The sequence below is a fragment of the Phocoena sinus genome, chromosome 20 (genome assembly GCF_008692025.1).
Source record: "Phocoena sinus isolate mPhoSin1 chromosome 20, mPhoSin1.pri, whole genome shotgun sequence".
NCBI classification, from domain to species: Eukaryota; Metazoa; Chordata; class Mammalia; order Artiodactyla; family Phocoenidae; genus Phocoena; species Phocoena sinus.
Window position 1 is genome coordinate 30,693,501 of NC_045782.1, and position 15,652 is coordinate 30,709,152.

A 15,652-nucleotide genomic window follows, 5' to 3' on the forward strand; every position below is an offset into this window, starting at 1 on the left:
TCTACAGCTACAGCACACTCTGGGGTCTGACAACTGCTCCACCTCTTGCTGTTTCAGGCCGGGGGATGCTAAAGACTTCTTGCCTTTGATAGCTTAGGATGCTTCACCTTCGTTGGTTTCTTGGTTGTCCAGACCTTTGTAAATAAGCCCTTCATTGCCTCTCTTCAGTAAACACTTTGGTGTGTGCCATTGGTGTCCTGCCAGGCCTTTGACTAATTTAAAATCTATTACGACTTTGATTAAAATTTCATTTAATTTCTCAATTAATTTGAGGATAATGGACAACTTTTATATACTGAGTCTTCTTATCCATGAACATGCTGTATCCATTTATTTAGGTCTTCTTTCATCCCTTCAATTTCCTTTTTTTTTTTTTTGCGGTACGCGGGCCTCTCACTGTTGTGGCCTCTCCCGTTGCGGAGCACAGGCTCCGGACGCGCAGGCTCAGCGGCCATGGCTCACGGGCTCAGTTGCTCCGCGGCATGTGGGATCTTCCCCAACCAGGGCACGAACCCGTGTCCCCTGCATCGGCAGGCGGACTCTCAACCACTGCGCCACCAGGGAAGCCCCCTTCAATTTCCTTTTATAAATTTTCTGTAAACATTCTGCATATCTTTTCTAAGGATTATTCCCAGCTTCTTTGTGCTTCACTGCTTTGGCAAAAAGGGTTGTTTCTTTAATTGGTTATTGCTGGCCTGTAGCAACACCATCAATTTCTGTATCCAGCAACAATTCTAATAGTTTGTTGATTCTCCTGGATTTTCTATGCAGCAAATCCTATCATCTACAAATAAGGTCAGCTATGTCTCTTTCTTTCCAAATCTTACATTTCTTATTGCTTGTTCTTACTCCATTGCATTGGCTAGTACTTCCATACAATGCTGAATAGAAACGGTGTTAATGGGCATCCTTGTCTCATCTTTCTTAGCTCTCTCTTCACTGAGTAAAACCACCATAAATCCTAAAGCTATGCCTCCCAGCTTCCATCTGCCTTTAAATAATTATATTCAAATTAAATAAGTCATATTAACCAAAAAGTCATGTGACTACCATATGCCCTGGAGCATACGATGTAACATTCTAATATAGAAATGACAGTCGCAGTCTACACTGAAATAGCCTTATGTGAGTTGTGAGCCTTGGCTTGGGTATAGCTAATTTAAACAATAGGGTTCAACCAATTCCTGTATAAGCCACCATCAATTCATATATTAGAAATTGCAGAGGTGATCACACCAAACATCACATGATTTACCATGTTAGCTTTTGAAACTGGGGGGGAAACATGCAGAAAAGAAATAAACAGCTCTCCCTCTCTTTTTTAATGGATGTAATAACAGAAGAGTAATGAGGTTGGAAAACAGATGTGGACAAAAGAAAAGCCCATGCTACAGTGTGGCCCACACAATCTGGAAAGGAATGATAAAAAAAAAAAAAAAAACTTTACAAGCTGTTTTGAGTCTTGAATTAAAAGGAGTAATCAAGCAAGGCTGACTTATAAAGGGTCAGAGGGTAGCATCCTGCAGCAGAGAATAAGCAGAACCCCTTTTCCTGAGCCGTCCCCTGCCCAGCTGAGCCCAGGAAGGAGGATTTTCCCGTGTAGCAGCCTCTCTGAACACATTCTAGATTCCGGGTTTAATAGCTGCCATCTAACCTCTTTCCCCTGCCCACCCGCTCCCCAGGGAGGTACTTCCCTAATGGGTTGGCCCTTTTCAGTCTGGTTTTAGTCTCTGGCTCTTTATATTCTGAATGGGGACACCTCAGTCTCTTTCTATGACTTCCAGGCAAATTGCGTCAAATTAGATAAATGTGTTTGATGCTGCTTTGGGAGCTCTCATTCTCTGATTTCTTCCCACACCCTGTTCACCACGTTTGCCTCCTAGAGTCAATTAGAATGTGTATAATCAAAGAATTCCAACTCAAATAGAGGGTTTTTAAAAAAAGAAAACAAAACTTTACCAGTATACATATAGTAAAGCAATATCAAGAGGCAGATGCAGCATATTGATAAAAGGAAGACAAAGCCTTATCCTGTTTCCAAGGAGATTAACCACTCGAAGATAATTTTTTTTTCTGCTCCTATGGACACTGTTATTAATGGTGTTTTATGGAAGAACTGTCAGACGCTCATCAGTTTACCAAACTATGTTAGTCTGTACAAAGCGTCTCTCAAAATGGTCCTGTGAGAAAGCAGTCTGCTGCAGTTGTCTGATTGGGCCTCTGAAAGCTTTCAAACTCAGCTACTGAAGTCCAGCCAGCATCTAATTTTACCCGTGAGTTCCAGGAGAGAGGAAAGCTGGTGGGAAGATTACAGAGTTCCTTGAAGCTCTGACCTACAACAGGAAGAGAGTTGTCAGCCTTCATGTCTCTCACCCTAAATCCCAAGGCAAACAACAGTGGCGGGGCGTTTTATAACACGTTCCCATTGTAAAATTGCATATTTCAGAAACACGATGCTGGCTCCTTCATTTTCCATAGACCTCGTGTCAGTATAAATAGATGACCTTCAAATGAATATTTTTACTTAAGCTTTTCAATTTGAGTTTTTCTAATGTACTTGGGCTTCTCTGGGTTTTCTTATAAAACGGTAGACATCTACTGCTTTTGAACTGGCTAATGCCCCTACACATTCAAGTCTGATCACTACATTAACGTCCCGGGAATTTCCGGTAATGTTAGTGTGAAATGCCACAGTGATTTCAGAGTTTCAGGGGCATTTTGAGCTTTTTATAAACAGAGTGGAAAAATGGGGCTTTGAAGTTAAGTCTCGGCTTCTGCAGTTAGTAATCTGACCGAGTTACCTAATTTCCCCAATACATATCTGTAAAATGGGTGCAATAATACCTTCCTTAAAAGGTTGTATGGGGGACTCGTGACCATCAAGGTTAAGCAACCTGCCCAGTGCTTAAGGCACACAGTTCAATGAACAGTAGCTACTGCCAACCCGAAGTGATAGACGGCAAATCCACAGTTATCTTCAGTAAAGACGGCACACAGTGACACCTCCTAAGGAAAGAGATGACCTCAGGCGCCCCTCAGAGCACGTGGAGGATCAGCCAACGGGAGAGCAGAAGCGATAGCCAGTGTCTGGTGTCAGGGAGATCTCCAATATGATTGTCCCAGGCCAGTAATGGACAGCTGCCTGCTCCAGGACTGGTGCCCTGGGAAAGAACATGAGCCTCTTCTTGCTGGTAGGCTGATGAAAGGGAAATAAACAAGAGAACCAGCTCCCGTGGGTAGAAAACTTAAATGGCTTCATTAAAATTCTTATGCTGATAACTTGTCTTCTGGAGCAGCAGTTCACACAGTAGCCAGTAACCTAAGGATGGACCATGACTTAGGCCACCCTCAGCTTCTCCAGAGTTAAACAGATGATCTGATGTTCTCAGCTTCTGTGGATAGGAACTGACAATTGCTATGCTATTAAAGTCAGAGCTGGACTCTAATCAGAACAAAGCACAAACCATACCGGAATGCTGACCATAACTCTGGGTCGTTATCTGGCTGAATTTCAGTGTTCTCAAATTCTACGTGCCCTTGAGAAGAAGAGATATCAACACAGATTAGTTCTGTGAGTTCTGCTTACTGCCCCCAGCCTCTTCTGATGTAAATAAAAAGTAAAGATCGTACTACTGTTGACTAAGCAACTACAAAGTACCAGGAACTACTGCTAATCTACCCCCACACCACTCTTCTGCTGCTAGAAAGAAACATTTTAGAAGGGGCTCAGCTACCAGAAATCTTCTTCAGTATCCGATAGACAATAACAAGGTTACTCCTGACATTCAAATAAGCTGTTTAGGAGAGAAGGGCAGTGTATACTTAGACCCTTGGGTTTAAGAAGGAAACATCTTTTAATCAGAAATGAAATAAGAATCCCCAAGAGCTCAAGGCTTGCTGCAACATCTGTCAGTTTAGAATGGATTAATAAAATTAAGAGGGACGGTAAAATCTTATCTAGAGGGAATTACAAATACAAATCCATATGCTGTAAGGGGATGGAAGAGTCAGTTAATATTTAGCTAGTGTTCTGTGATTCTTCCACAGAGTAACACTTGGCTTCCCAAATAAACTAAAGAGAGTGTATACCAATCTTCGTTACATTAGATGAGCCAACTAAAATTATTATCAATAAATCCCCTGTTTAGAAAATCATGGCAGAAAGGGTGAGCAGCAGAAAAGGCTACAAGGAGGAATGGTATTTGATCTAAAATTGGAAAGATGAATAGCACTTCTATAGGCGTGTACAAAGGGATACTGATGACAGAAGAGCTTTTCAGAGGAAGGAGACAATGTGCACAAAAATATGAAGGTGGCAAGGTGGAAGGCATGCTCAAGAGATGATAAATATTGGGTTGGCCAGAAAGTTCACATGAACTTTCTGGCCAACCCATTAATTAAATTCGGCACAAGCAAAGGGTTCATCTAAGCAAGGAGCAGGAGGTCAGATAGAAGAGATCGGTTTGAACCAAAGTGAAAATGGGAAGGGAGCCTCCAGTTTATCATTGTGAATATGAGGCACTGTGCTGTCATTTCATCTAGATTCATAGACTCCTTTGAGGTGGTTTGCTATTCACATTTGTATAGAAGAAGAAATAGGCTAAGTGAAAGTCCCACATTTACGGCAGAACAGTCATATTTTCGAATTATTTGATTGCTCCCCAATTCCATGTTCCCCCCACTACACTGTGTTACCTGCAACAAGAAATTAATGAATCTGGATTTCTATTATTTGAAGGTGACAACACTCAGTAAAGTTTTTGAGGGGAAAAATATTTTGACATGATCTAACTATTTGCTATTTGGGGATACGTAAAGACTCTCCTGGGGCCACTGAAGTCTTCCATTCAAAGGAAGGTAACTTGGTAAAAAGTTTTCTTGAAGGAATGACTGAGAATATGGGTTGAAGGCCAGGGTTCTGGCCTTTTTTAGCAATGTGATTTTAGATGAGTTTCTTTCTCTAAGCCTTATCGGCAAAATGGCGATGAAAACATCCATCTCACAGGTTTAGATTTAAAAGGAGGAAATGCTCTATAACTAGAGCATAACGTAAAATTTTTAAAAATCCAAAATTCTTAATTTGGTAGAGAAAATACCTAAACAGAATTTGAGTTCACCCCCAGAAACAGTTCAGAGACACACATAAGTGCAGTAGTAAGGCCTACCCCTTACTTGTAGGCGGTTCAAAGACCATCTGCAGGGGTTTCCCTGGTGGCGCAGTGGTTAAGAATCCGCCTGCCAATGCAGGGGATATGGGTTCGAGCCCTGGTCCGGGAAGATCCCACATGCCACGGAGCAACTAAGCCCGTGCGCCACAACTACTGAGCCCACGTGCCACAGCTACTGAAGCCCACGCACCTAGACCCTGTGCTCTGCAACAAAAGAAGCCACTGCAATGAGAGCCCGTGCACCACAACAAAGAGTAGGCCCCGCTCGCCGCAACTAGAGAAAGCCCGCACGCAGCAACGAAGACCCAACACAGTCAAAAATAAATAAATAAAATAAATAAATTTATTAAAACAAAAACAAAGACCATCTGTAGCGTTTGGGGGTTGGGTTTAAGGCTAAGGAAATTACTTTGGGTTCCTGTGCCACAGGACACAAACAACCCTAAAAACACTTAGGTCCCTTTTTTTTTTCTTTAACATTTCTTTTTCTTTTTTTAAATTGGAGTATAGTTGATTTACAATGTTGTGTTAGCTTCTACTGTACAGCAAAGTGAATCAGTTACACATATACTGTTGTTTTAGGTTCTTTTCCCATATAGGTCATTACAGAGTATTGAGAAGAGTCCCTTTTGTAATGGTTATTTTTGTGTGGCTCTGTCTCTTGTTCACCTTTGTATCCTACTCATCTCTCTCCGGGCCCCAGACTCAATGGTTTTAAAGGCAAGAAGTGGGCATCAACCTCAAATGCATAGCACTCCACGGACAAAGACATTCTGTTTAAAGAAATCATGAAAAAAGAAACTACCTCTTGGCTTGAAGAAGGAAGGCTTAATGACCCCATGTCGTCTGGTCCAGCTCAGGGTCACTTTGAAGGCACTTTGAAACACAGCACTTCCATGTTAAAAAAGAAGCCTCAATTATGAGTCACTAGCCCGTTTAGCCTATGACTATGAGTAGAGGTTGACAATGGGCGGGAAACATTAAGTGTAAAAAGTAAAGATTAAAGTCAGAAAATAAATATGATATACTTGTGACTTGGAGTTTCAGAAAATAAGCTTCTGGTTTGATCAGACTCAATTTTCAGGGGAAAATGGATAATGTGGCAACTCCCAGTCCTCAAGTCTAGGAGCAAAGTCGCATGTAAGTAGCTTGGCAAGGAAACTAGCAAGGCCCCCAAATTCCTGAGAGCCAAACGCCATCCACTTATTATTTTATTAGTTGTTTTTTACTGAACATATAAACAAATTGCCAGGACTTTACTATAAATAGCTCAGGGAAAGAAAGCTGTGGCAAGGTTCTCCACATGAGCAGCTCAATCAGGAAATCTTTAGTCCCAAAACTCTACACACGGTGTGGTCAAGCAAACACGTGTTTAGAAAAGTCTTCCCAAAAAACAATCATTCTGATGGAAAAGCTTCACTCAATACATGCAGTTGGCACTTAAGCCACCTACCAAGAAGCACAAAGTCAAGTCTACCCTGATTCCAGGGCCCTCACTCACACCACAGGGTGCAATGATGTGCCCACTGGGGTTCTAGAGAAGGATGGGAAGGCTTATGGGTGCTGATGATATTCAAAATCTCTGACCACCGGAAGTCACCACCAGTTTCCCACGATGATTTCCAGACACTGTCAAACTAAGAAGAAATGTAGGGAAGTGGGATGTAGAAACTAAAGAAAGTGTATCATGGATGTCTTTTGGAGGCTATAAGGGAAAGAAACTTGGGCGCACTCATCCAAACTCTCTTCTTACCTTGTCAGATGACCTTGAGATGAAGAGTTACCTCTTGAGATTTGCTTTTGCTCTTTGGAAAATTAGGAACGTGATTAGCTGCTGGGAAGGGTATGTTCGACAAGCATCAGAGAAGGGAAAGCTTTGCTATTTTCATCCAACTCTGGGGCAGAGATGAGGATGGAGAATTGGTTCCAATCTATGGTAGCTCCGAACAGAGCAAAATCTGAAACTTCAATAAGTCTTTGTGCTCTTTCTGTGACAATTACAGCTCTTAGAAAAGCTGCTTCAGTGCCGTCAGAACAAATTTAGATTAATGAAACTAAAAAGAGTCCCAAAGAGGAAGGTACCAGGTGTTTCAATGTAGCCAGGCAATCCCAGAGCTTAAAACCTTAAAAGCGAAAAGCTAAAATATTCTTACTGAGAGCTGGGATGAATTTGTGGTTGATTTTTCTAGGTAAATAATAATCAGTGTTGTTGTAGTATTGTTGTTGCTAAGTATGCAAGACCTTTCCAGCAATCAAATACTATACTTACCTGCTATTTAAGCAGTGTAGTTAAATTTTCTAATCTTACCAACTACTTGGTCAATCATTTTAAAAAAACAGGAAAACTGATTTGACACAAGGGCGAAGGAGAGATAAAAGCTCAAGGAGGGCTTCCCTGGTGGTGCAGTGTTTAAGAATCCGCCTGCCAATGCAGGGGACAGGGTTCAAGCCCTGGTCCGGGAAGATCCCACATGCCGCGGAGAAACTAAGTCCATGTGCCACAACTACTGAGCCTGCGCTCTAGAGCCCATGAGCCACAACTACTGAGCCCGCATGCCACAGCTACTGAGCCTGCGCTCTAGAGCCTGCGCTCTGCAACAAGAGAAGCCACCACAGTGAGAAGCCCGCGCACCACAAGAGTAGCCCCCACTCGCGGCAACTAGAGAAAGCCCGCGCACAGCAACAAAGACCCAATGCTGCCAAAAATAAATACATTTATATTTAAAAAAAGCTCAAGGAAAAGACAATTGATGCATAAACTAAGAAAGTAATTTTACTTTTTAAACCAGTGAGCCTATGTTAAGCACAGAAATGTGCTTCTCACAGTTTTTAAAGCAACTGGGAAAGTAAGTCTTCTTTCAGGTAGTACCATATGAGGCCTCAAAAGACAATGCTTGGGGTGAGGCAGTAGCAGCCCAACAGGGTTAAGTCTCTTCAAGGTTTTAAATAAAAAACAAACATCCAAAAAATAAAAGCATGAAGCACAAAAAACAAAGCAAAACACCTCCCCCCCAAAAAAAATCCACTTAATTTTTATAGGGATTGTTCTCTAATACCTAAGGAAGGGGCTGGTTCTCTTGAATTTTTCTTTAGGGTTGTCTCTGTGCTAAGGAATAAGGTCACAACTGGGGTTTTAATAGGGTCTCTGTGGGCCTAAGGTAGAAGAAAAGCTAAAGGATTGAGGTCTTGTGGGTATTATCCTCAGGGTCTTTCTCCTCCAGTCTTCTTTTATATATAAATAAGACAAGAGTTCCATGCAATTGTGAAGTTAGGGCAGCAAAACATAAGGCAAATTTTATCTCTCTGAGCCTCAGTTTTCCCACATGTAAATTGAGGAGACTGAACTGTAATATATAATCACTCAATCATCCCCAAAGTCCCTTTCAACTGAAAGTACATAACAAAGATAAAAATGCAAAACAAAAACAAACATCAACAACAATCGAAGAAGGAAAAAACAACCCACTTCTAAACCTCTACTCCTCAGCTGGAATCTGATGGTAGGACTTCATGAAACACCAGCCCAGAGGTATTCATGACCCCTCAATCCTGGGTCTGACAGCCTCCTAGTGATAGAGCTCATGTTCCATCCCCCCCAGGCCCAAATTCCTAAGGGTGACTGTTGATTTAGCAACTGTCGAAACAATAGTGGTAACAATGACATCACAATAATAGTATTGATAATAAGGCCAATAAATGCTATTATTAATGATAATAACAGCTAACATTATTGCGTTCTTCTTAAGGGCCAGGCACTAGGTCACATCTATTTACTCGGTCAATCCTCGTAACAATTCTATGAGGAATTAACCCTGATATTATCTCCATTTTGCAGATGAAGAAACTGAGGCTGAGGCACAGAGCAGTTAGGCAAGTAGCAGGAGCAAATGATGCAGCAACAAATCACTGAATAGCTAAGATCCAAGGGGGAGGGGGTCCACAGGGCTCCTACACAGCACCGCAGGACGCTAAGGACAGGACAGAGCTCCCAAGAGAGAAGACTTAGCCCACCGAGGTGGAGCCAGTGGGGTTAGCCGACTGAGAACTGAGAGCTACGAGTTGCATGTTGACTCTGCCACTGCAGTTAAGCCAAGTCAATTTCCTTGTCTGCAAGACAAGGGCAGAAGATGAGATAACCTTTAAGGCCCTTTTCAGCTCTGACATTCTCCATGAGGGACCATGTTCCATAAGGACTCAGCAACTGTTTGATTCCCAGGCTTTTTTTTTTTTTTTAAGTTCTTCATTTCTATTTTAAAAAATTGCATGTTCCCGTGGCCCTGGAATGCCTGCCTCTGGCCCCTCTGGAGCCCTGGGTTATGTGAAAGCAGCCGTGCCAAGCTGGCCCATGGGCGGGGCCGAGTCTTCCTGGCTGGCCTGTGACATGTTCCTGACGTACTGTGTGGTCAAGGAGCTGGAACTGGGGGGGCTGAACAAGGGCCAAGCCTTGCACTTCAGCTTCCTGACCTGGCAGCCATTCAGAGAGACCCTGCTAAGTGCTATTTCCTAAATACACTCTCTTTTCATAACAATCTTACCACATTGCTTTCCTTTACAAGCGCTCTTAAAAAAGGGAACTGGACTCCTTCTGCTTAATCTACACAGACTACATTTGGAAACCATCAGAAACTGAACTCTAAACAAAACGTTATTAATGTGTTGTAATCTGCCCTCTATGTTGCAGATGAAAAGAAAATGTTTTATAGTTTCAGAGCATACGTTTTAATTGCCTTTTAAGAGTGCATATACTTTTAGTACTTAGTGTTATAAAACTGTAGTATCTGTTTCTTGATAACTGTTGAGTGATCTCAGCTATTTTTATTAGTTTTTTTTTCCTTATCCTTTTCTCCCTTTTTCTCCTAAACTGCCACCCATCAAAGTTCCTTTAGATCAAGCTTGATAGAGGGCTCACATATTTGAGATCTTCCATTATAAATAGCTTCTTAACAACATCCACCTCACTATAAAACACTTGTTCCTGAAAATGAGTTCTATAAACAAAGATGGAGTGGGTGGCTTTGTCTAATAAGCCAGTATAGCTGGGAACTGTGCAGTCTAGCCTTTTCCCAGTTTGCTATTGCTTTTTTATGGGGGCCAGATGACCCACGGAGATCTGATGCTCTTGCTACTTTTCTCAACTGTACAGCCCTGTCTCAAGAGACTAACATATCAGTCATCAGCCCAGAGGTTTCAAGGGCAGAGTCTTGGACATACCAAGATCCAGTTTGCTTTTCAGCAAGGAATCCCAAATTCATTAGAATTAGGCCTGAAGTTAACAGAGGATTGGGCTCTCCACCAGCTTGTCACCAGGCTGACAACTCCCTGGAAGGCTGGGTCACTGGACAGAGTCTGAGGGGCTGAGGTCTCCACTGTCCCACCCTCCAGATGGACAAATGATGCCCAGCTCTTGGACCAGTGATATAAACCTCAATCACAGGCTCACAGGAAATGAAATGACCTTTCTGAGTGAAGGGTTCCTTGGGGCAGGGCCGGGGGATGGGAGCATTTGGCCATCTGGATTCCTGGCCAGGAGGAAACTGTCTCTTGAGTGGTCCAAGTATTAAGTACTCCCAGTGACACAAAGCACCACAATGGCAGCCACAAATGATAAAACCTTTCCAGGAACATCTAATATAACACAATGTTCAAAAACCAGATTTACAGAGACTCCTTCGGCCAGAAGGATCCATGGAGATGATGTAGTCCATCACTCATTTTCAGGTGAGGAACTGAAGCCAACATGGGCAAGTTATTTACCCAAGGTCTCATGGCCTACAGGAGCTTAGAAACCTGCTTTCTAGTTCTCCACCTGGCTCTTCACCACCTACAGGATGACCGTCGGTGAGTAAAGGAAGCGTCACTGGAAGGAATTCCCTTTAGTCATCTGAAAATGGGACCATGTGCCCTTTAATTTCAGTTTCTTTTCAGAGATAGCCATCTTCCTTATCTCAAACATTAACTCAAATGTTTCTTATGATGTCTCCAGTGTTTCCCTAATGTCTTCATGACTCACTGGATATTATGGCTTGATACAGTACAGAGCAGTGCTCAGTTACAACCTTAGTTTCTAAAGCAATTTTTTTTTATGAAAAACAAGCTTTCCTCTCAGTTCCCTTGCCATCAAAACTTGCACAATATATTGAGAATTCTTGCAATGGCTCAGCAGGGCCGATTTTCATAATGTGTCAGAATCCACAATGTGAAGGAGCAGTTGTTTATAAATCTATCAAAACTGAATTTTTTTTTTTTTTGTCTGCATTGGGTCTTTGTTGCCATGTGTGGGTTTTCTCTAGTTGCAGTGAGTGGGGGCTACTCTTCATTGTAGTGCTCAGGCTTCTCATTGCAGTGGCTTCTCTTGTTGTGGAGCACGGGCTCTAGGCACGCAGGCTTCAGTAGTTGTGGCATGCGGGCTCAGTAGTTGTGGCTCGCAGGCTCTGGAGCGCAGGCTCAGTAGTTGTGGCACACGGGCTTAGTTGTCCCGCGGCATGTGGGATCTTCCCGGACCAGGGCTCGAACCCGTGTCCCCTGCATTGGCAGGCGGATTCTTAACCACTGTGCCACCAAGGAAGTCCCCAATTTCTGATTCTTAATCTCTGGGGCAGGTGACATTTTAATAACCTAAAAAAATCAGCTCAAAAGAAAGCTTTGAAAAATTGGGTCATCCTATTTTCATACTCTAGGGGTCTACTAGCTAGATATGGCAAGTCTTTCTCTCTTTTGACAGATCATAGGTCAAGTGGTTATAATTATAAAAAGACTGGACAGAGAACAGCTACTTAAACATCCTGGAAATAACTTCTTCTACCACCATTTTATAACCACTTCTAAAGAATTCTCTTCTGGGATGAAACAATGTGAAACCAAGAGTTTCCCTTAGACAGGTTAAGGGAAAGCCCTTCTATTCAGTCATTTTTGCATTAATTGGTGCTCCTAAAACAAACTGGGTTTTTTTGTTTGTTTTTTTTCCACCGTGCCATGAGGCATGCGGATCTTAGTTCCCCGACCAGGGATCAAACCCGTGCCCCCCGCAATGGAAGTGCTGAGTCTTAACCACTGGACCGACAGGGAAGTCTAAAACAAACTGTTTCTCCACCCAGGGAAATAATTCTATGTTGGGATACTGGAGTCCATCTCTGCTGCCGAGATCTCTCTCCTTAAGATCTCAGCAATATAGTTTTTGGGTGTGTTTCATGACCTTTTGTGCTAGCAAATAAGCCTTTGGAGGATTAAAATTAACTTTCTCATCCTAGTTTAAAGAGTGCTCTGCTCTGGGAACATGAAAAAAAAAAAAAAAAAAAAAAAAAAAAAGCCCGAGTCCTGTGCCAAACACCCAGTCTAGCAGTGCTGATATTGGTTTCAAGGCTCTTACTTTAAAAATAAATTTTTACAGGAGTAGCAGAGAAAGTAGCAAAAGAATATACAAAAGCTCCTCTTTTTAGGATCAAAGAAGAATCAAGTTTTGTGTTACAAGTATTTGAGAATATACTACTACTTTAAACTACTCCAAGTGGTTTAAAGCATTAAATGTGCCTCAAACTTCCTGACCTATAGATCTAAAAGTAATCACTCACCTTGACCTATGTATCCTAATATGGACTAAATAGAATATTCAATGAAGTCCTGGTATCATATGTGTTAGGAGCCTTAAAATCAGGCTATCAGAACTGGTCATCTGCCCACATAGCTGGCTAGATAAATTTCCACAATGACACACTCCTGGAATGAACATTGAGGGACTCAGGTCAGGGCCACTTCCTGTTACGAAAGCACAAGGCAGACAAATTCTCACCATATGGCCTTTACCCTCTGATCTTATATATTACCTGTCCTCCCTAGGCCCAAGGCTCTGTGGGAATTCATGCCAAGCTGGGGCTTGGAACCTCAACTGCCATTATCTTTATGAGTTGATTTCTTTAAAAGGTCCTGGGAAATAGGCTGGAATCATTACAGGGAGTGGTCCTTTAGATTTCCATTAAAAAAAAAAAAAAAGTAGTATCAGCTTCAACTCAAAAATCTATTCCTTTACCTCTGGACAAGCAACACAGGGAAACTGTATTAAATCATCCAAAGCAAAATACAGGCCTTTAAAGTGCTTCAACTTTCAGACTCAAACAGGGTGCCACCCTTGATACGTACAATCAGAAGAAGTTCCCTTGGCCGCCTTCGTGGGGCAAGGATTCAAGAAGTGTTCAGGAAGGCAGAAAGCTCTCCAAAAGAAGCTAATTCAAAAGAGATTTCCAAGTCAACATCCAAACCGAAGAGATGTGGAAAAATTCAGAAAAGCATCCTAACAAAACATCCCAACGAAGTACCCTAACTCCTTTTTGCAAACCCACAGCTGGTAGGAGCAAAGTTCTAATGTGACAGCCTTTTAAAGCAGCAAGTTGCAACCACAAGTGTGGTTGCTCTTCCAACATTATTTTCTTTGGGAAAATTACATGGGTGGGTAGGGAAGCAAACCCAAGAGGACTGCAGTTTACAAGTCCCGAGGCCTGGGAAGTAGGATGCACAGAACCTGGGAGTGGGGACCTCATGGTAGAGAGGGGAAATCTAACCTTCTTGTACAAGGTGGCTAAGATCTCTGGCCGCTCTTCAGGCAGAGTATACTGCTCTCTATGTGCAAAACTGCTCAATAAAATTTTACTGGCAAGGCAAAAGGAGAAACATCTGCTCTAGTCAAGAGCAGCTGTGGTCAGCAATAAGGCAGCTGGCACAGGGTCAAGGCTGTTCTTGCTGGTAGGTGGTATTGTGGTCACCAGTAATTACTTTGGAGAATTTCACGGAGTCAAGGATAACTAAACAGACAAAGAACATTTTATTTTACTTTCTATCTTTAGCCCAGGAGCAAAAATCGTGACATGTTGTATAGAATTCAGAAGCCCGATGCAGTCCATATTTTTCATGGCAGAACTTTTTTTTTTTTTTTTTTTTAAATTATTTATTTATTTGGCTGTGTTAGGTCTTAGTTCTGGCACGCGGGATTTTTGTTGTGGCATGTTGGATCTTTTAGTTGCGGCATGCGGGCTCTTAGTTGCGGCATGCATGCGGGACCTAGTTCCCTGACCAGGGAACGAACCTGGGCCCCCTGCATTGGGAGCGTGGAGTCTTAACCACTGGACCACCAGGGAAGTCCCATGGCAGAACTTTTTACCTCGAAGACTGGAAACCCTTAAATGTAAGTATTTCAAAAAATATGTTCTTGACAAGTGACCTCTCCACTCATTATTTCTGATTGAACAGTTCCTGTAGATTGCATTACTCTTTAAGTGTTTCCTTCTGAAAGATATATTATAGAATACTTTAAAGAAAATGTGAAAATTATATTTAGCAAATCAATAAATGGTACAAGTTTTTAAAAACCTCATCTTTATCAAATTTGCATGGTATCTTCAACGTTAAATAAACCCTACAGTGAATGGGAATTTGGAATGTAAATAAAAATCTGTTCAATGCATGCAGTTGATAATTTTTCATGGAATGATGAATGTCAGAAAGTAGCAGTTACATTAATATACACTGTACTTAAAAAATTAAACACTTGGGAAATAACCTCTTCAGCCGCTGGAAAATGACAAAGTCTAAGACATTTCAATCAAGTTAATTTCAGTAGGAAAGCAATGCATTTTTCCCACCAGAAACTATATGAAAAAACAAATTAACCAAAATGGGTCTCTGAATGATGGGATAACATCAGCCTCAAGGAGAACTTCATGACTGCTTGTCAATTAAGTTATTCTACACACATATTCATAGGCAAAACTAGCCACATTCATTTTAAATCATGTCAAGGCTGAATGGTCGATATTATATTAAAACGAAAGCATGATTTGCATTAAAAAAGAAAAGGAAATTCTCTTGCCGACCAAGAGAGCTCACCTGCAGCAGCTGGTATAATTCAGGTATTCAATCTCCAATCAGGCCATGCCAGGTAGGTCATGTCCAAAATATTACTGGATATACAATACTACCCCTAGTGTACCCTCTGATGGCTGGGGCTCTTCGAAATCCTTAGACAGTTTTGGAAGTGGAGGGAGAGACCCAGAGACCAATTTCAACCTACTTTAGACCTATTCCTAACTCAACCATCTCTAGAATGCCACCTTAGGCCAGGTCTGGGGTCATGATAGGTCCAGGGTTCTCCCAGGACAGAAAACAATCCTTGATCAGTATGTAAGGAAGGCCAAATCCAGGTGCTAGAAGGCTGGGATTGTAAGTGTCAGCCCTGTCAATCGCTGTACATAGATCACTTGAACCCTCAGAGTGTCAGGTTTTTCACATGTCAGAGGAGGAAGCCTTCCAGCTTTGACATTACATTGAGTCCACAAAGAACAGGTCTCTAGACCTAAAGAGGCACCCCATCAGCTCCATATCCCTCAGGACTAGGCAGTAAGAGGTCCCCTAACAATCTCCTGTTGTTTTTTCTTTCAATGAGACTTTCACTACCATTAAAAAGAAGTACTAAATGTAGGTGTTCCCTGAGGAACTGG

At 42.0% G+C, this 15,652-nt stretch overlaps 1 protein-coding gene across 6 annotated transcripts in view; it reads right to left on the reverse strand.

The window, feature by feature from the left end:
- Window positions 1-15,652, reverse strand: part of BCAS3 (BCAS3 microtubule associated cell migration factor) — a 578,866-nt gene that overhangs the window by 108,765 nt on the left and 454,449 nt on the right. The window contains exon 23 of one of the 6 annotated variants that reach the window (XM_032616305.1): window positions 378-2,333. The exons of the other annotated variants lie outside the window; for them this stretch is intronic. Coding sequence (XP_032472196.1) covers window positions 2,170-2,333 — 164 coding nt within the window. The 3' untranslated portion in view covers window positions 378-2,169. Of the gene's footprint in view, window positions 1-377; window positions 2,334-15,652 lie in introns of those variants that run through there. 6 annotated transcript variants of the gene reach the window in all.